Genomic DNA, 22318 nt, shown 5'->3' on the forward strand with positions numbered 1-22318 from the left:
AAATTTCTTTTATAAAAACTTAGAATTTAAATCGAGAATAAAGATTAAAAACGATTTTGAAAACCAAAGTAAAACTCAAGGGTCCGAAATACCTTAAAGGTGAACCAAGTTTTAATATATACTCGTAAGAAAGTTGTAAAAAACGTGTAATAAATCCAAAAGAGCAAATAATGCATATGCTTGCTCGTGTTTGACAATTTCACGAGCTTATAACAACTCACGCACCTCGTTTTTTGTTACCATTAATGAAATGCTCAAGTTATTACAAGAAACCTAACTAATCGATTTTAGTTTTCCATTATAAATGCAAAAGTGCTTTCATTTATCTCACTGACTACATGAATTAAATAGGCGAAAAGATAGACAATCAATTGTCGAACCATGTTGTAATTGAGTGAGAATATTTATAGTGCGTCAGTCATACATGAGTCTATCATGCCGATACGAGTATTACCCAGAATAGAACTACAGTGATTAAAACCTTAAGTGACAAGTTGTAGCCCTACTATACTCCAAAATGAAGAGGAGATGGAATGGTACAAAAAATCTAACTCTGATATAAACGAAATGAATGCTTCTCGTTTCGGGGGCTATATAACTTGCCTATATGAATGAAGCCAAAACATTGTGCCACTGAAAGTACAGTGCTAATGCAGTTGCATTAATCTGCATTACTCTGGAATAGGCAGCTTAGCTCCGCAAGAACTAGAAGGAACGCAATAGGGCAGAAAAGTGAGAGGCTGAGTCAGTCAGTTTTGAAACTTGCCGTGCAAAGATGTCTATAGTATGCCCTTTTCCGATAGGCTATGAGCAAGGACGTTATTAGTAAGTCTTTTTCCTTATAACAGGTTTCCTTGCTTCTTTCTTTGTTGTCAACCCGGATCCTGACATTGCTATTCCTGAGGCTAAATCTTTTAACCTACACATCAAGGGTACTGAAGATATAATCTTGTGCAACATGCATTAGGAATAAAATTGAACTTTTGGCATGGAAAAAAGCTGGCCTACCTTGGCATACTTAGAAAAAGAAGAATAACTGAGACTCCAGCAACAAGAGGGAAAACTGATGCCAGCGTTAGTTCCTAGACGTAAAAAGAAAAACTTATCATCAGCAATGTGAAATCACATAAATGAGTCTAGACCACACTGCATGGAGAGATTCAATTCTGTAAGGCCAACAGAGGATCCGTCATAATCCACTTCGCAATGAATATAACTCCTTAGGTTTATAATGGGACACGACTTTCACCTCTTCCATCAATGTGTTGGAGTCGTTTCCAACAAAACAGAAATAAGGACACAACAGTAACAAGAGTTTGGTAGATCATGAGCGAAAACCAACCTGGGTATGGGTACTTTCTTCAACTCGGTATCGTAGAGGTCCGACGTGTAACTGGGTGTGCTTCTCTAAGTCAACCTCGATAGTATCAGATATAAATTTATGAGAGCTTAATGGAACACTGGACCGCAGCTGCAGCAAGTGCTTGCCCTTGGGCAAATCTCGAACCCAGAAGAAATGTGATAGTGGTAAGGGGAAGGAAGAGACGATTCTGGATGGTTCATTTGCGGACTTAACCTCCACCCAAAGTTGTGTATCTAAATCGCCAATTTTTTCACCCTCAACATGGCAACTCAAAATGCTCCTATCAGGCTCTTCAAAAACTATAAAATCCAATCCTTTGATGTCCGTCGTACCAACCTGCGAAAGATAAATTAATTAAATACAATGACCTAAACAATACGACATACTATAACGAGGATGATACTCCGTATAAATTTACCATGTTGCAAATATTTCAATTATTATAGGACAAATCAAAATCAACACTGACAGTAAGATACACTCGCTCGAAACAAATGAATTCTACCTATATTCCAAAATAGGAGAGGGAAGTAGTAGATTACCAACTAAAAATCATCGTCTAAAGTACTAGTTCGCCACTGCATGAGAAATATATCAATTTTAAATGCACAAGTACTCAACTTATATATATGAGTGTGTTTCTAAGTATAAAAAAGCAGCCGGCAATAAACAGAACTTTGCCCTGCTTATTCAAATATTTAAGCTAAGTGAAGGTACTCAGTTCTCGGGCATTCAAGTTGTCATGATTAAAACCTAACCTTCACAATTGAACTAGCTGGTGATGCACGCTCAATCCCAGCACCCCCTTTTTTAGTAACCTTGAGTACGTAAGTAGTATCTGGTAGAAGTCCCCTTAACCGATAGAATCCAGATGAATCACTGGTTGTCTCCTCATAATATCCTTCTAACTCAGCTCGTGCCTCAATTGTGATACCCTCCTTAGCTTGTCCAGACAATAAAGTGACCACACCCATAGCGCTGTTGGGAAAGGCAGCAAGTCAGCAATCAGACAAAAACTGAGTAGGACATTAAGCAGGATAGTGAAAATAGAGCTTATCAATGTAAGAGGCATAACACAGCCAAAAGGAAGCAAACAAACCATGTTCTTCAAATACCCGGTATAACTCGGAAATGACTTTGTGGTACTCACTAGATCCATTTGGTAAGATGCTGTGAACTAAGAGAGTGGTGATTTCACTAGGATGTGAAGAGGCGAGGATGAAAGTGATTGGATGAAATAGGCCCTCTTTAAGTTATGCTCATATTTTTCCACTACCACCAACTAGATCCGGCAAAACTGACCCGACCCGAATCGTACTCGGCTCGACACCCAAACTCAAGACCCGAGAATGACCCGAACCCGAATAGACCCGCCCAGTATAATACGACCCGAATGTTCATTGTTGCAAACTGATTATTATCCATAAAAAACATGATAATGTTGACCCGGAATGACCCGGCCTGAACCGACCCAAACTTTGCAAATCCGATATGACCCGACCCAAACCCGACCCGGTTAACCCGTTTGCCAGGTCTACCACCAACCAAGGGAGGATTAGGGGAAAAAAAGAGTGATTTTGTACAATTTTCCCATATCGATAAGCTACTTTGCATAGTTATTCTTAAATTTTTGAACAGTTTTTCTATACTATCCTTCAAACAATCACTTGTTACCAAACAAACCCCCACAGAAATGGAACATTGATATTTGTAAGACCAAGGTCCCCAATCCATGCCAACTAATTAGCATGATTTTTCCCGAGTGCCAAAGTGCTTCCAGCATTTTATACATCATTTTTTACTGGTCACTAGTGCACAACACCCAATAAAGGACTATTAGAAAATAGTCACCTAATGTTTTACCCTCAGGCGGTGTGTTTCCATTTCCAACGGAACCAAAGACTCATTACCCTTTGGTATAGGATTATCGTGAAATAAAGTAAAAGAGCTCATTAAACAGGTTGTGCTTCTGTTAATTGTTAAAGTACTAGTTATTTGATGCAATTCTCGAAGCTTTTTTCATTTTGGCCTCTCTGGAAACAGTCTCTCTCTGACACAAGGTAATCTTATACACTAGACCAATTGGCATACCTGTACGCAACACGAGTAGCTTCAAAAACAACTTCTCTAGCCTCCCCGGATCCCAATTCGATAGCCTGAGCACGTGGAGCAAAAGCATATTCCTGCAAAATATTTGTTTCAGTATATCAATGCAGCAATTCATGCCTCTGATTATTACAAGAATGGCTGTTTTATGATGCTACAATGTAAGTGCAAAACTAGTCGAGAAACCAACATCTCAACATCGTAAGTTCATTCTTCTACCCTGAATTCATGCAATCCTTCGTACATTGTCATAATTCCACCATACATATGAGTTTACAAAATTATACCATCAAAATTCATTTTATGTTATCAATTAAGTAAAAACAATTTTTTTTATTCAAAGATAGTTATTAAAGGACAACAACAGGGTGCTTGTATAAAAAAAATCCACCATGGGAGTGATGTCCGGGGACCCCTTTACAACATGTGAAACAAGTATTTGTGCTCTCGAGGTATCACAAGTAATCTTCTCTACAAAAAATGAAAGTTTAAGCACTAATCTAAGTACTACAAATGACTCAAATTAACTAGAAAATGAACTGAGATATAACAGTGACAATCTCAAAGAGCCAGACTCTTGCAGAATTATATGTCTTCTAAAGTTTGTACACTTGTAGATGCTCAGGAGACCATGGGAGCACAGAACACATTATAACACGAATTTACTTCTAATTCTAATTTCAGTTTCCTTCGAGGATGTACCTTCAACAAAGGACGGAGATAGAAACTTCCTGGGAATAAGTCTTCGAAAATGAACCGTCCACCAACTCCAGTAATGGAATTGTTCCTGTATCCATCTTCACCACTGAGTGACAATAGCACAGAAGGGAAAGGTTCCTCGGCATCTTCTTTAGAATATATGCGCACACACACTTGCCCAAGTTTCTGACAGGAAAAGGAATGAGGCCCAACAGCTTTCAAATGATACCCAGGCTGCAAGATAAAAAAAAAACATTGGCAACAAAAAGATAATTATTTTAACTATTTATCAATGAAAATAGTAGTATCGCTGTAATATTAAACAACTACACCACTGACAAGTTTTATGGACAGCAATAAAGGAGGGAGGAGGCACAAAGGAGGGAGGAAGGTGCAATTTGGATAGTGTTCCCCTTTCTCTCCCTCACCCAGCCTCCTTTTCTCCAAATCCTTCTATCCGATTTGACAAGCTTACTGAAAAGACCAGAAAAAGGAATCACTTTTCCTTTGCAGCCATAATTGTTTTTTTGGAGTAGGGTTCTCTACTATGATCTACTGTGATAATATATCTGTTCACCAGCTACAATTAGACTTCCTTAAAGTTTTGGGAACGTCTTCATGCATAACGTTACACAGAGAGAGTAGCCACAAAGAGAAGTAAAATTTTCTAAATTGAGCCACCACATGTTGCCTCTCGCCATTACAATAATTTGATATATGCGAACTCACTTTACGGACTCAAAAATATATAGGAACGAACAATTGGTGAACTTGTACTCAGGATGCAACAATGCATAATAGAGACCTACTGTACTGCAGTCAACAATCATACTGCAACACTACGATAAAAGGACGCTAATTCTAAGGTTGAGCACAACAGCAAAACAAAGGTCATTACACGTTGCTTTAAAACGGGCATTAGCATATTCATCTCACATTTTTAATCAAATCTCTTCAAATTGAGATTACTTACCTTTGAAGCTTCAACGGTGTAACTTATGTCATCATATAAAGGCCCAGCAAGGAAATCACCATCAGGTCCAGTTGTTGTTTCAAGAGCCAATTCGCCTTTCTTAAGAGGAGCATTGTGACTGTCTCCCGCTGCTATAATTCTCATATTAACACCAGAAATAGGGGGAGAGACAGATCCTTCAATATATAGACCTAAGCGGCCAGTAAATATAGGAACTGGAGCAAGACAGCCATCGTGTGCAACAATTATCTGAAAGATCACAAAGCTCAGTTAGATAAGCTACAGGATATGATTTCCACGACTAAACTTCGATGCTGCAGAAAAGTGAACTTACTTGAAATTGTCTTGGGTAGAACAAGAACTTCTTTACCACATCTCCGGTTGAAGCCAAGGTTCTATAAGACAAAAATAAGCTTGTGAGATCTGGAAGCACCACAATCAGACACGGAAATGAAAGAATATGAAATAAAACATACTCCCCTCTCATTCTTTGGATTCATACCATTTGAATCAAATACTCCTCGCATATATTCAATTAATAGTCGGAATCCAAAGAATGAGTAGTAATCTGAATGGTGGTCTATCACACAATTTATTGAAGAGATCATAAAAATGTCAGTCCATTATATAGAGGATGTTTAAGACGGTCTAGCGCTAGGACAGTATGAGGACATTAGACCTGAACTAAAGCTGAACTCACCCAGAAATTTAAAATCCTGCCTCATTTAACCACAAAATTTTCATATAAGACGTGTAGATTGAAAAAAAAAAAAAATCTTACAGTACCACTCATAGAGGAAAATCCATTATCTTGTGCTTGTTTTTGTGAATATATATACTATTTGCTACTATTATGATGCATTATTTTGAACTATCAGAGTTCCTCTGAATCAAATGGATTTCTCCCCTGCAAAGGATCTTCTTCCCCCTCAACTCGTTGAAGGGATTCTTCCCCCTCCACTGCCACTGCAGCATTAGCATCATACTTTTCTTCCGAGGATACTCACTTCCAAAGTCAAAGATTACCCAAAAGGAGGTTAAAGAGTAAGATTCGCAAATGTGGAACTCCCTTGTAACGAGTGTCCCCTACGTTAAAATCCTCGAGTGGGGGTAATTTCGAAGTTTTCTAAATATCTTTACATTACTGAATATATTTTTACTTTCTAAGCATCTGCATACATTTTCTAGAATTGTCTAAGTTATCCATAACCTATAGACAAAGAGTACATAGGGTCCCAAACAGTGCACGAAATTATGCCTAAGAATGACGTCCCCTATTCAAACAAACCTTATACCTTCATTTTTAGGGAAGGATCCTCTCCATTTATTTTTATAAATGGAGAGGTCCTTTTCCTCTAATAGGTTTATTTAATATAGTATCACACCTAATTCACCATCCATTGTCCTGTTTGGTTGGAATATGGGAACCCAATTCAGGAAGTTCCACTAATCAAGGGGAGGCTAGATAAGTGAATTCCTACATTATGTAGGAACTGGAGTTCCATGGGAACTTCAACTTCCCATGAATTGGGCAACCAAACAAGACCTCATTTTTACAATTCCTAGGAACTTCCAATTCACATGAATTTGGACGGCAGCCAAACATTACATTTAAACTTAACAATTGGCACAAGCATAAAGAGTAAAACCTGTATAAATCTCAATACCAGCAAGCTAAATACCTCGAGTCTCTTGGTGCAAAAGTAACTTTCTGCCCACGATTAGCCCATAGAGAATAATTATACACAGCAACATCTGTCACATCATCAGGGGAAGATGCAAGTCTAGCAACCACACCATCGCCGTCAAGAACATCGACGAAGATGCTCTCTGGTAACTCGTGTGAGTTTACTGAAGATGAATCAACCTGTATTTCTCCTCTGACGAGAAATTTTTCACCTTTCAAGGTAACCGGCTGCAATCAAGAAGAGACTTATTCAGCACAAACATAGCAGCATCATAGAAGGGAAAACTTGAAACAAGAAAATATTAAAACGGATAACATACAGTTAGGTTTCCTGTATCTATCTTGATGGAAGAGCTCCCAAAGAAAATGCACGAGTTAACAAATTCCAAGTAATGTATTCCAGGAGACTCCACACATAAACGCTGCGAGCCTTTCTGAAGAAGAAAGAATGAAGAGCCATTTAAGGTATAGTAAAGGCAACCGTAATGGTCATGTTATATTAAAAAAACCGGCAGAAGTGTACTTGCTAATTTCATCAACCTCACATTGCAAAAGTTAAACCATACAACATATTATTAGGTTCAAATAGACAGGCATCATTCTCTTGAAGTATAGAGATTTAAGGCAAGAGTAATTGCTAAGAACAGCCAACCTTAATTTTCAAATAAACAGGCTCTCTATCTTGATGAATGATGCGAGCATCAACATCATGTGAAGAAATGACATCAACCAAATAGCCTTTCTGTGTAAACAAAATCCCTTCAACATCCTCCATGCCGACATCAACATCAATGGAACTCTGCTCCCAGCACCACTCATCTTCTTTCTGGCCGGCGTCAGCAGTATCATGCTTTGCCTGAGTATAAATATTAGCCAAGAAGCATAAAACAAGATTGAGTTGTGCTTCGAAACTCATTACAAAACATCAGAAGTATACTTAGCACCTCGCTCTTCCATTTTCTTTGAAACCAAAGTTATAATTACAAATCAATAGTCCTAAATAGTCAAAAATATGTGACAAAGTGTTAACACAGACAAACAGACGCTGAATATAGCATGAACCTAATACAAGCCATGCCAAAAGTAACAGAAGCAAGGTAAAGAGAAGTAATAGCATGTGAAGGATTAAGACACAACTACAAAACAAAAATTATGATAGTTATACATTAAAAAAGGATCACGATAAATAGCCCATTATGATGCAAATATGACTACTAAGTACTAACACAATTTTCTGCTCACAATTAGCTAAAGGCCCATGCCATGAAGACCTAACAAAACAACCCCTAAATTCATTCATATCCTTTACCAGTCTATTTCAAACTCTCGCATTAATCATGTGCGATGACGATATCTTACGCAAATTGTCCAGTATCACATGAGAAGTACAATACTATTACTTTGTTCAACGGCTCCCAATGCATGTTAATACATATTACACTCTCTATCTCATTGATTTCTTCCATTTTCATGTATGGCACGAGATTTAAGGAAACCAAGAAACAATGAAAAAGTAGTGAGAAAAAAAAAGTGGGCCACTTACACTGAGTTACACCAAAGAGATGTGGAAGACATCAAAGAAACACAACAGATAGAAATTGGAAGACATCAAAGAGGTGGAAGACGTATTTACATTTCAGCTAGTTTAATACTACCAAGGTGGACATAATCCTAGCTAGATTTCAGAATTTATTACCATCCCCAAACTAAAAACTATAAAGCACCCTGCTCAATGCTCATTGATACGAGTGATATTTAACTACAAATTTAACATGTGCCACTTTAAGCAAATGCACCGATCTATTCCAGATGCACTGAGAGTGCCAATAATCTAGCAAAAATGTAACAAATTTCATCTGAAGGTTTAAATTCTGAAAATGACTACTTATTGAAACACAACGCTAGGACAGAATCTATGCACGCGCATACAAATCAGCAAATAAAAAATGAATTAATAAGATGGCTGAATGAGCAAGAGGTACATCCATGATCCATCTAAAAGCAAAATAGTGAATTTTTCTAGTTCAACAACAAAACAAGGGAGCTGAGACATTAACAGAATATAGATAAAGTTAAGAGACTGGAAACCTTTACCTCAATCCTGTACTTTCCAGGGAAGACCTTTGGAAATGTGAACTCATTACTTTCATCGGTCAATCTGATTGTATTTGTGTTGCCTTTTGCACCCAATCTCAAAAGCGTGATGGATACAGATGAACCACATTTCTCCTTACATACAACCTTTCCATGAACAGTTACTTGAGCCTGAAGTTTAAAAGTGGTACATAATAAAAATGATGCAGAAGTTTTTACTTTCAATACAATAAAAAAAGGACTACCTCCAGATCAAATATAAAATGCTTTCTAAAGACGCATTCAGCACCAAAATGTCCCCTATATGTTTCAACTTTCTTATAGGTGGTTACTTTACATGTTACATGTTGTCTATACACAAACAAATACAGACAGCTTTGATGAATGAACCAGTCAAACATACCTGAGAAAATTCAATGTGTAGTAGGGGACTCCTAACACTGACATCAGTGTATGGAGGCAAAAACATGAGTTCTGAAGAACTTTCAGTGGTGGATGCCACAGCAGACAAACGATAATCACCTGGTGGGACCTGAATCATGTGAAAGTTAGTTGGTCAACATGCAAAAAAAAATTCCATTGTCAGGAATGAGCCTGAAAAGCCATCAAGCGGGCACATAGTTCAGAGTTCAGACTAAGGAAATACATATTAAACACAACTAAATGTCCCTAGTTGGCATTAAAGACAAAATTTAGCACCAACTTCCGTTTGAGATATGCTATAAATTAAGAGGAGCTCTTGGGGAAGAGCAAAGAAGAGCTAACTCTCTATTTAAATTAGGTCATAAAAAGTAAAACTGTGAGAAAGAAATTTGTTTTCATTTATAATGTGTGTAAGGGGTTGTTTGGTTGGTGAGAGGGTAAGGGAGTGGAATCGTAAGGAAAACAAGGGGAAAACATGTTTGGATGGAAACATGTTAAAAAAAAAAAAAACACTCACTGAAACCACCACAACCCACACACCCCTCATAACCACCGCCAGCACTGGCGTCACCTCTACCATCACCAATGCACCTACTGGGGTGGAATATAAATTGCGGTAACAAAACATCAAGGGAAAGAATAAATTTTATTCCCTTTTCAAAAACCCTCCAACCAAACGCTTCCTAATATAAATGGGACAGACATTTGAGATGGAGAACATGTAGGGAGAGTTTTGCTATTGTAGGTGTAATATTGATTTGTTGCTCTCCAAGGACAGATTTGTTGCTCTCCAAGGACAGAGTTTTATTCCCATTTTTATTATTGTACATGCTGTAAGAGAACATCACGTATAAGAGTGCTTATGGCGAGGATTGATACACAAACAAAATAATGACCGACTTACATCTTGTAACTCTAACAATTGTCACAAGGTGGTACATCTGAAAACAAAAAGGAAGTGCACAGAAAGAATGAGACTGAAGCAATTTGAATAAGTTGAGAATACCTGGAAGCAGAATTTCCCATACTTGTCTACCTGCTTCATCTGAGGTTTAACATTCTCTGGTCCATGTGTTAAGCCTACCTAGAATTTAGAATGCAGACAAGTATAATATGTTAATCACCGAGATGTTTGGCAACTTTTGAATACCAACAAACGAGATGATTACATCTTGTTTACATCGCATAACACAGATATAATATGTTATAGTCTAGGATTACACTTCAATTGAAAGTGCAAATAAAATACAGTGTGTATCAAACAAGTATCACTTTTGAATTGCTACCTCACCAACCAGTTAGCAGGGAAGGGATAGTGAGAAGGATGCACAAAAAGCACTCAAATTAGTATAAAAAGGGAAAGGGATCAAAACTAACTAAGATTTCAGTCTTAACCAAAACATAAGAGAAACTTTACGTTACAATATTGCCTCTGTCAAAACATAAGGGAAAGGGATCAAAACTAATTAGTTAATACCTCTGTCAGCCAAAAAAGGAACTACAGTCTAAAATTCAACTCAGAAAGAGAATTATCATATGGGATGCAAGAGGGTTCAACTATTGATTAGGAAGTTGACAGTATGAGACAAGTCTACAAAAATTGTATTATACCTACCTTGGCATATGGGATATAAGAGAGTTCAACAAGTCAATATGGAGTTAACAGTGTGAAATACCAAGTAAACAAAAAAGGTGTACCTACCTTAGCATGATAACTAGCATCAGCCATATGCACGATGCCACATACATCATACGACACTGCTTTGATGTCTGGAATGTATGCCATGTTGGGTAGCACCTAACATAAATAATAACTCATTTAAACACCAAATTAAGAAAAGATTTAAACATTACGAAGCCAAACAGAGTTTTGGCTATTTCTCCAGTGGGGGAGGGAAAAAAGAACCAAATCAAAGTTTTGGTACAATAATTTCTCCAATGGAGAGGAGAGAAAAGAGACGGGGTTTAAATCAACCACAGGAATTTCATACCAAAAGGTCACTCAAAATTTCAAACTTGTAGTGCTTCTTCCTGGCTTCTATAATGTAGCGTTTAGAAGTGACCTATATGTTCATAGCATTGATACAAGTGAGAACCAAGAAAACACATTCAAAAAGAAGACTAGTCCTCTTGAATCAAGATAAACGACAGCAATTACATACTCTAAGGTATATTATCTATATGGCTATACCTAGTGCTACATACAGAGTACAATAGAGTGCTACCATTCAAATATAAATGTAGCTTCTACAAGTTATAATATGGAAATGTTTCATGTGTTTGTATTGTTTTATAAACTATTCCGATAAAAGAATGGAAATTATGGAAAAATACAGAGCCAAAAGAACACAAGAGGTCCTCATATATAAGCATTTACAAAGACGCCTGATAAGTGATACGTACAATGTAGCGGGAATTAACATTAATGTTAAAATTACCTGCTGATTTTGTTCACAAATAAGCCAAAAATAATTAAGAAAATGCCTTATAGTTGAAATAAACAGGAATCACAGTCCAACAAGAAAAGGTTCACATAAATAGTACCAGAATCTACAGATATCAGGAATCAGACACATGCATACACCATGATTCATGAAGGTAATGCTAGGTGGCAGGATAAACAGTGACCTTTTAAAACCAAACGGTTTGAACCCGAGTTTTGAAACAACAACATCTCGGCCTTAGTCCCAAAATGATTTGGGGTTGGCTGACACAAATCATCTTTTGAACTAAAATGTTGAAAAAGAAATGATATTGTTTATAAAGCCTTGTCTTTTTTATTGTAAAATCTAACCAGTGTGTTCATAACCTTATGGTCAAACCATCCTACACAAGTTGAGTAGACTGAAAAACATTACTGACCAAGTAGAAACACGGCAAATATTTCGAAGGCCTGAGATTGAAATCAATATACAGGAAAGAAGTAATGAACTTGTTCTATGAGATCTCCAAGGGACAATGAGAGTTAGACATCACGGGTGACAAATGAACTACAAAAAACTAGTATTCAAAGTTATAATGCATACTGTACACAATCCTGATTTTATAACTTCACAAACTAGATATGAAATATAAACAATTTTAAATGGGCAGGTGGTCACAATCAGCAGCACTCACTCACCATAATGTTGGAGAAAAAGACGATTAATTCCTACGGGCCACTAGATCATTAGCATTCAATACCTGATCAAGCTTGTAATATCCGCTTTCATCAGTAACAGACCTTTCTTGACCATCTACTATAAGTTGAGCTCCATCGACTCCAGCACCATTTCCATCCACAACTCTTCCACCAATCGAAAATCCAGTAACCTACAGATTTGCAGAGTGAGAAGCCTATATGAGAATCATAATGTTGTTCAGTAGAGAAAAGAACACACTTAGGCCTCAGAAATAAGCAGCAGCTGTGAACTCAAACAAGGACAAATAGAGTCAATAACATTAAATAAGACGATGTCATTTTAAGTTTTAACAGTATATGAAATCTGTTCATTTCCTATGAAGCTAAAGCGATACTATTCTTTTGGCTTTGGGATAAGGTGGACTAAATCAAAAAGGCTCCCATTGTGGACTAAAGGTCACTTGGAAACAGCATCCTGTTATTCCAGCAGATGATCTGACCTCTCTTATCCTGCTTTATGAGTTATGGTGGAGCCATTGAGTAATAATAAGATATTGAAAAAAATTGACATAAACACAAAATCAAAGAACTTTGCGCCAGTAAGCCACACTGTTGAGTATGTTGACACTTGACAGTGTTTCCCAACACATACGAGTAATATATTTGGACCCTACTGACACAGGAATTAACTAATTTATAAATTGAAACAAGCTTTGAAGGGAAAGGAAGTTTGGCTAAGCCCAGATTCAACTAATCAATAATAAAAGACACTCCGGCTCAGTAAATTTACGTTGTCCTCGATCTTCGTTACCCTGAGTCTACTTAAAAGGTAGTTTACAAATTTGACACGAAAACTAAAAGCCGATCCCTACGTTTGCAGGTTTGCAGCGCCTCCCAATCCCATGTCCATCAATCAGGGAACAGATCTTTGATCATGTATCGTATGGTGATTTTCAACTTCACATTCAGCTTCATGGCGTCATTTCATATACGGATATCACCCCATTGGTGTGCTCAATAGACTCTATCCAAGAAATAATAATTGGTGTTAATGTCACTTGACTAGTTGACTTAACACCTTATCTAATTTATCATGTAGCTCCCACCTCCTTATATAGTGAAGAAGGGTCGCAGGAGAATTGTTCTAATGGAGAACACAACAAAAAGCATTAGAAGCCTGAAGCTTTCCCAAGCAATGACTTGGAATAAGTGGGTAATAGAATAAAATGGGTAGGTGGATGTATGGATCTATAACATACATTGAGATTGGATATCTGAAACAGACTGGAAACCAGAAACACTGCCTAATATTAAGCATTTTTTCTGGAAAAAAAAACCTCATAAACTAGACAACTTTTTTTTTTTGGTAAAATGTAAGATTAAAAAAAAACGAAATTTCATCATTCTGAATTTGTGGGGTATATAATAAGCAATCGCAGGAGAGCCGTGGATTCCAAGGCACTAAAAGGAGGGCGCGGTTTAAGATTTTGAGTGACTAGTCTTTCTTACATAATCACACAGTGCCCTGTACTATTACATACTCCATATAAAAGTCTGCCTGGATTGAAGGTGTCTTAGATTGCTTCTAGGTTATCTGTTCCTCACCGTTTTGATAAAAAATTGTCAATGACTCAACCGTCACCTAGTTACCAAAATTCAGTAACCAAGAAGTTCATCTTGGAGCTCGAGAATAAAAACTTACTCTGAAAGGGGATTTAAGAGGCAGAAAACTTACTCTGATAGGCTTTAGACTTTGGATATAATACAAAAACTCAAACAGTCAATAAAGTCCTCATACCTGAAATTTTTGTGGTACTGTAACATGGGAGTGCTCAACAGATACAGTAGCAGATGATGGTGAAACATCGAAGACTGTGTTTTCTCCCTTATAGAATGGAACGAGCTCGTAAACCCCTGCAGGAAACAAAAAAAAGGGTATATAATTGTACCTTGACAAAAGAAGAGCAAAGCATAACATTTTCTTAAAAACAACTTCATGAAGTCAGACTATGAGAGTATTGGAATAGAAGATAACTCTTTTGGTACTATGTTCCTTGGGTCGAAGAACACAAGCAGCTCTTGGGACTGCGATCTACATGGAAAGCCTCACAATCAAGAGAATGAAGGGAAATCTTCCTTAACACTTCTAGTGGACTCTATGAAAATCGCTTGAGAGTTGAGATGTTAAGGTATTAGGGATGAGTCGTCGATGGTAGGATTCCTTTACATATAAATCAATCCTTAACCATATCAACAAACTTTCTCGATGTGCACCTTCCCCAATTGCCAATTTCATTTGAAATTCAAAGCTCCTTTTAAGATTCAAGTTTTGTTTGGACTATTGTGTTGGGTCATAACATGACATGTTGCAGCAAAGAACCCCTGGAAGCTACCTTTCTCTTACTATATGTATGATGTGTCAACACAACTATGAAGATATCTCACACCTATTTTCGCACTGCATCATTACTTGATCTTTCTGGATACACATGGACAAATCTTGCACGTTGGACGGGAGAGATGAGTTTGTCCTCTAGAATCAAGGACCATTTTTAGAATCTTATTGTGGTATGCTACCAGATGGAAGCAGGAAAAAGTTATTTGGCATTGTACCATGTTTATATGGTTGGAAAGAAATTCTTGCATCTTCCTCAAATTGTTTCATACTACAGATTTCCTAGCGGGAGAATCATTTACTTTGCATCTTTATGGGCAAAAGCATTTAGGTTTAACGGAATCCCTACAGCAATTTTTTAGCACAATTGGAAATATTTGTATTATCTCTCTTTTGAGGATGTCTTGTCCTCATTTCTTCTATTTTGATTAGTTCATCAATTCAAAAAAATCCTAAAGAGAGACTGAGTACGAAATTTCAATGTTCCTTGACACCTCATATTACAGAGAAGAGTATATATCTCTTGACGTATTTCGAGTTATAAGGCAAAGGAAATTTGGGCACAAATGGACGCATAATTACACATTGAAATAATCAAAATTCAAAATGCAATGGAGCGAGACAACCAGCTCAATCATGGATGAAGCTAACCAGGCAAACTAATGTTCATGATACGACATGGCTAAGTAAAAAAAAAAAAAAAAAAAAAAAAAAAAAAAACGGAAAAGAAAAAGAAAAAATTACCGCATGGTATAGACTTAAATGTGAATTTTCCATCTGCATCCGAAACAGCGTGGCAGAGAGCTTTTTTTATCCCAGGACCGTGACCCGCACCCTGGGGGCATTCAACTTCTACGACATCATCTGAATATAGATATATGTGAACGCCCAAGATTGGATTACCCTAAATGAAGAGACGTGATATATTTAGAAGATGGTTTAATGTTCGAGAAAACAACATTAGAAAAGATGAGCATGATTGGTGTAGAAGTCAAACCGTGAGTGTGGCGACAGTTGTTAATAAAATTACAAGAAAAGGCGAAGGGAATAAAGATAAACTTGATGCGAGAAGAGAATTATCAAATATGCTGCCAAAGAAGGAGAGCCCAACCTGAGCGGCAACAAACCCACGAATTTCATATCCAAGAACAGAGAAAATATCGTCAAGAACAAGATTTCCAAAGCCCAACTCTACCTGTACATTAAAATATCGATGTAACTGTGTCAGCTCTGACTCTTGCATCTATGGCCACAAGAAAGCAGAATATTAAGAAGCATGTAAAGAAAAGCAAATGAAGCGATAACGACCTCAGTAGGACCTCTAACTTCCACAGTCATATCAGGATGAGAAGCTCGTAATTTATACCTCCCTGCAATCAGAAAACCCAACTATGAGATAAAGTGAACTAATCATGGACTCCGGATCAGTGATTAAGAAGCTAAATACATGATCTTGACAAACTTGAAAGAAAGAAACACGACGAACTATTAATTCATTTCTGAGTAGCTGTAATAAAGTTCAACACCTGCGAAATTAGAACCATTCTTTTTGTCCATCAAAACTAAAACTATCCAACATTTTAGATAAGATAAGATCTTAAAGAAAAGAAAAAAGTAACAGGCAACAAACGAGGAGTCCTGTAATGAGGATTAACACAAGAAAAGCTTCATGTGTCACACCGTTAACCATTAGAGAGTAACAGCAAAAAGACACGTATGGAGGTTAGAGGGTTACCAAAGTGAAGCAGGGTAATCCACTATAAGTACATACTTTACTCCTCAAAATTTTAGCACACCCCCAAAGCCGCCAAACCCAAAGGATACTTAAATAAGTTATATCCACAAGAAAATCCAAAGCCTTATAACAATCAAGTGTAATACAAAATATAACAGTCGTTCGTAGATGAATCAATTCATTCCTATGAAACTAAGAAATTTATAATAAAAACTGTAGGCAGATCTGAAGAATGTCAAAGTTTCAGTCTTTCAGAGGTCAAAGGAAGGAAAAGTCAAAAGGAAATCCTAGTGAAATCAAGCACTTAACTATTACTAAATCTGATAGGGAGCTTATATACGTTTATATAAGTTGAATTGTTTATGTAATTTGTTATTTATTTCACATTCTTTAAGTAACCATAAGAGACTAAGAGAGGGAAACCGGATAAGTGAGAAAGGGATCTCGCATTTAGAGTCACTACTATCATAAACGCATAGGAACAATTAAACGTAAATTTCTTTAAAAGAAATTTCAGATTGGCCAATCATATGAATACCAGTATATTAAATGAAGATTAACCATGTAACGCTAGTTATTCTTCACATTCAATGGGCGTTGAGACAAACGAAGAGTGGTACAGGCGTACAGCTTCACAAACTGTTGGTTAAAAACTGTACCACAGAACAAGAACAGCTAAGGATGCTCAACATATAGTAAGGTTATGTATAAACCTGGAGTCACATTCTTGAAAAAGTAATCTCGTGTTGAAGATGTATACACAGAAGAAACAAGATCATCTGCGGAAGAGAAGAGCTCAACAGCAACATTAGATGGACCACCTTCTTTTGAAACGCAACTATCTCCTCCAACAACCCCCAAAACTCTTCCAGACACAGAAAATCTGTAAACAGACAGAACAAATATGAATAATAAAAAATAATCCAAACAAAAAGTTAAAATAGAAAAAATGGAACTTTTAACATATATTGTGGAACAGTCCGTCTTGCTTCAGACCGCCATATTTCAGACCGCAATAAGACCTCTCACAAGTGAGAAGCACATGGGTGGTGGGACACCCCCATGTGCTTTCCCACTCACACCCTAAATGGGTTTTTTGTGAGAGAAAATGGTATCTGTCTGACAATTTCAGACGGATATGGCGGTCTGAAATAAGAATTTGTGATTGTGGAAACATAAGAGCCTAGAGAGTGACATCCACTTATGTTATAGTTTTTTTGAGAAGTTAGATATAATATTTAATTAAGGGACACCAAGGGGGTGACACCCATGTATTAGTTCTTTAAAGCAGGAAACCACGAGACTCGTGACCACAAACAGTCAGGTATAAACTTTATAACTATGCGCTTTCGGAAACAAGTTCAGTAAAAAGATCTAAAGTTTAACACAACTTCTTGAATTAATCTCAGCTGTAGTTCCCAAAACATTCTCAAGAACACCTTCTTTATTGCACCACCACTAATCACTCTCACAGCACGTCCTTCCCTAAACTCTCACCTTCGTAGATGGCGCCCTCCCTCCATGCCACCATTCGACTTCTCCCTGCAACCTTATAATCCCTAAATCTCTCACTAATCAAACTTCAACTCAATTAGGGTTTCCCTCCTTGATTCATCTCTCCTAGTATAATGTAACTAAAGGGTTATAATTTTAATGGAAATATGAGGCGGACAACAGAACGGGATCGCAGCAAAAGATGCTGATGGGGTCTTCATTGTTGGTCATTGATGATTTTGTAGTGTTCAAGTCTTCAAGAAGATGGTAGTTGGTGGTTAGTGATCGTGATTGGGTAATTCTAAAATTTATAGGAATTGGGGATGCAAAATCAAAATTAATGAATCAAACTTGGGTTATCTCGAATAGGAAGGTATGAGGGGCAGTGGATGGAAGCCAACCCTGTGAACCGGAAATTGATATCTTCATTTCCGTTGCATCCCATTTGATCAACCACAACAGAAGCCTACAATTAACATGGTCCAGTTCAAGTTAGAAACCAGACCATTTATTTGAAAAGAAGTTAGAAACAAGCACATCAATTAATTAACCATAAATTAACCACTAAACACTCGGAGAAAATCTACTTGAACAGAATATTTCAGACCAGAACAGAGTTATTACCATGTCAGGATCCCATGTCCATCCTTTTGGTCCCTTGATCTTTATCATGAAGGATCCCTGCAGGAATGATAAATGTAAGTAAGGAGAGAAGAAAAAATTATGGCTAGTACATGAGTTGCTTCCACAAGCAAAAGAACAGAAAGGCAAAAATGGTTAAGATGATCGCACAAAGCCACAAAATTTATCCCTCATATGTAATTTGTAGAGGTGAGTTAATAATCATTAGAGAGGTTTTATTGGTCAGTTGGTGTATGATGGTATTCCCTCTATCTCTTCGTGTTATGCACTAATCTTTTACAAATTGGGGATGACACCTGAACACATAAGCGGTGCCAGATGCTTAAGCCCTCACGAGTAATCTTATCAACACAAAAATAAATTAAAGATAAGAGTGGAGGACTTGACTTCAACTATTCTCCCCTATCTCTACTTGGGTCTCGCACTTTATGCTCCTTCTCTTCTCTCTGTTTATATTAAATTGTGAAAGCCTTCCTCCCATACCTAATTCTATCTACCAATGAACACACTCCTAAAAATCCCTTTGTCTAAATCCAATTTAACAGAAATCATGAATTCGTACCTTCTTTGATCCAGCCTCAAGACTTCAAATATTTCACTTATAAGTTATAACCAATATATCGAAGAGTTCAATAAAACACAGCTGAGATGATACGTTTTATAGATTGACCAGATAGGGATTGACAAAAAATGTTTGTCCAGTGGTATTCGATTTCATAACCTCATATCTCTAAATAGACTAATTCTAGAAACCAGGTGCTCCTCCTTCTTTTTTCGGCCACTATATCAAGAAAACTTTGGAATTACCTTGTCATAAACTGGAATGAAATAGTAACCGTTAGGAGCACACTGAGTCCTGTCCTTCACCAACCCATCCAATGTCTGAAGTTCAACCTGAGACACAGTAAACACACAAAAGTGGTCATTTTAATATCAGACATTTATGTAAATCTGTAAATCCTCGAAAATCAGATCACAGACAAGCTCGATGAATAGATTCAAGTAGCTAATATAAGAAGTCTATCTATCAAATGCCCTCGGGATGGGGAGAAAAGACAAAAGATTCAGAAATATAGTAAAATAGAAGAGACATTGCAACATTCCATATGTAATACTACAAATGTGAATTTTTGAACTACCCTTACAAGCAGCAATCTGATTAATAGAAGTGCGGGTATTATGGAAAGTTCAGAAACGTTCCCCAAGAGACAAGGAGAATAGAAGATGACATAGAAAGTAGGACTATAGGTCTATGCTTTTTTCGTTAGAGATCAGACAGAGAATCGCAAGCATGCTTATTACTATTACCAATGAAGACTAAATGCTAGCTACTGCAAATTATGGAGCCTGAAAGTTTCCATGGTTGTCCAAGAAAAAAGAAGCCCTCCAAAAAACCAACAAGTCAATGACCGTATATGAGTGTATTTCTCATCACACTCTTGCCTACTCTACTTCCCATATCAATTAATCAGAACACACTGATCAGTAAGAGCGTCAATCTCCCAGCATAACTTCTCGTCCGCAATAGATGTCATCCTCATTTTTTAAAGGTTCTTAGGGAAATTGAAGTATCGTAATAATCCACAAAGGCAAGCAATACAAAGCACTCATGGATTCACTATCATTTCCACAACCTCTAAAATTATTTATCATACTCCGAATGGTGCAATACAATGACGAATTCCCAACCAATAGCCAAAAGCTGGAAACATCTATAAACATCATAATTGCAAATCACATTCGCAGCCGACTAACAAATCATAGGTTCACTAATCACTACTACTCCAAAATAACATTACATTTAATAAGTCAACAAACATAAACAAAGTAAATAAAGCAACGAGTGAAGTACGGTGATATGAGAATAATCCAATTTGGCATCGCTTGACTTCCTCGATTTGATCAACGGAGAACTGGCCTGCGTACAAAATTAACGAAATGAAGTTAACAAATGATTGAAGATTGGTTAATTCAGCAATTAAAAAGAGCACAAATTCTTGTTGAAGACGGTCATATCCGTCTTAAACTTAAAACAGGTGAAATAAAGATGGGAGTGAAGAAGTACCTCAATGAAACCGCCACAACCGTGAATGGAATCAGCATAGGATGAAGTAAAATGGAGTATGATTAAGAGTGTTATTATTGAATTTACGAACGCCATTAACTCCGATCAACTGTGGATCGGAACTGGAAAGAGAAGGAAGGAGGGAGAGATTGGATCTGGTGATTTTTTATTAATTATAAAAATTGAGGGTTTATGGTTTTACAGTCCTCAGCTCATCACCTCATTTGCCTACTTCTGTCCACGATTATTGATTTGTTTAATTTACAGAAAATATATGCTTCAAATACCTGTGACTTTGTGAGTTTGGTTGAATTAGTCACGTTGTTTTAGGTTTGGATCTCTTCTCTTTTCTTTTTCTTTTTTTTTTTTTTTATAAAACCCGAGAGTCAATGGCATCACGTGAGCTAATTCATACACAATCTTAATAATTAACCAGTTCGGAAAATCCTCCTACTAACTATGTTTACTAGTACCCCAATGGCATCACGTGAGCTAATTCATACGCAACCTTATTAAAATTTCTACGAACGAAAGAAAAAGAAACAAACTAAAAACTATTACAAAGCACCCATATGTCCTCATAAATTAAAAACAACTTGTTACGTCCAGATTTTCGATTCTTCAAGTCTTCAACAACACTATGGCAATCATATTTTTCTAGCACGTGTCTAGGGTCACTTCAGAAATTACCATATTCGATTTCAGTCTCAAATAACACTATTAATTCTTGATTTCTAATTATCCGATTTTCGTCCGAGTCTGGTTTATCGCATAAGGCACCCTTAAAAATCTATGTTGCTCTTCGAAATTTGTATGGACGCTTTATCTGACCCGATAGGCCGTTCGTGTGATTTATAAATATTTTTGCTTCGGGCCATAAAATCCTCAAAACTGTGTATTATACACTTCAATTTGAGCCGTACTAGAGGTCGTACCAGGTCATGTTCTTTTTCAGCCATTTTTTTCTACCACGTGCCTGGGTTGGGGTCATTTCAAGAGTTACCCTATTTGATTTCAATCTCAAATAACAACTAATAATTCCTTGTTCCCAATTATCCGACTTTCTGTAGAGAATTGTTAATCGCATACTCGCACCCTCAAAAGTTATTTGTTGCTCCTCGAAATTTGTATGACACTTTATCTAACCCGAGAAACCGTCCATGTGATTTATATACATTTTTGTCCCTGAACCGTAAAATCTCCTAAACCGTGTATTATACACTTCAATTTGAGCTATTATCAGGTCACGTTTGTTTTTCACTCGATTGTATCTACCACGTGTCTTTGGTCATTTCAGAAGTTACCCTATTCGATTTCAGTCTCAAATAACAACTAATAATCCCTTGTTCCTAATTATCCGATTTTCGCCCGAAACTAGTTTATCGCATATCGGCACCCTCAAAAGTTATTTGTTGTTCTTCGAAATTTGTATGGACGCTTTATCTGACCCGAGGAATCATCTTTGATATTTACAGACATTTTTGTATGGGGAGCTTAAAATCTCCTAAACCGTGTATTATA

General features: G+C 37.0%; 1 protein-coding gene across 1 annotated transcript; it reads right to left on the reverse strand.

The window, feature by feature from the left end:
* Positions 1-371: 371 nt before the first annotated feature.
* On the reverse strand, positions 372-21188 carry LOC141591371 (uncharacterized). Its single transcript, XM_074411686.1, has 27 exons — positions 20798-21188; positions 20585-20650; positions 19540-19626; positions 18715-18771; positions 18492-18556; positions 17310-17479; positions 16170-16231; positions 15973-16056; positions 15606-15765; positions 14265-14380; positions 12529-12657; positions 11337-11408; positions 11044-11143; positions 10352-10425; positions 9326-9454; positions 8923-9093; positions 7481-7684; positions 7149-7262; positions 6824-7056; positions 5476-5536; positions 5142-5390; positions 4172-4402; positions 3455-3546; positions 2122-2341; positions 1343-1699; positions 1009-1082; positions 372-919 (listed from the first exon to the last, which is right to left on the reverse strand). Exons 1-27 carry the CDS (start codon positions 20891-20893, stop codon positions 823-825), a joined length of 3570 nt encoding a protein of 1189 aa, XP_074267787.1. The 5' UTR covers positions 20894-21188; the 3' UTR covers positions 372-822.
* Between the last annotated feature and the right edge of the window lie 1130 nt (positions 21189-22318).

This window comes from Silene latifolia, chromosome 1 (genome assembly GCF_048544455.1).
Source record: "Silene latifolia isolate original U9 population chromosome 1, ASM4854445v1, whole genome shotgun sequence".
NCBI classification, from domain to species: domain Eukaryota; kingdom Viridiplantae; phylum Streptophyta; class Magnoliopsida; order Caryophyllales; family Caryophyllaceae; genus Silene; species Silene latifolia.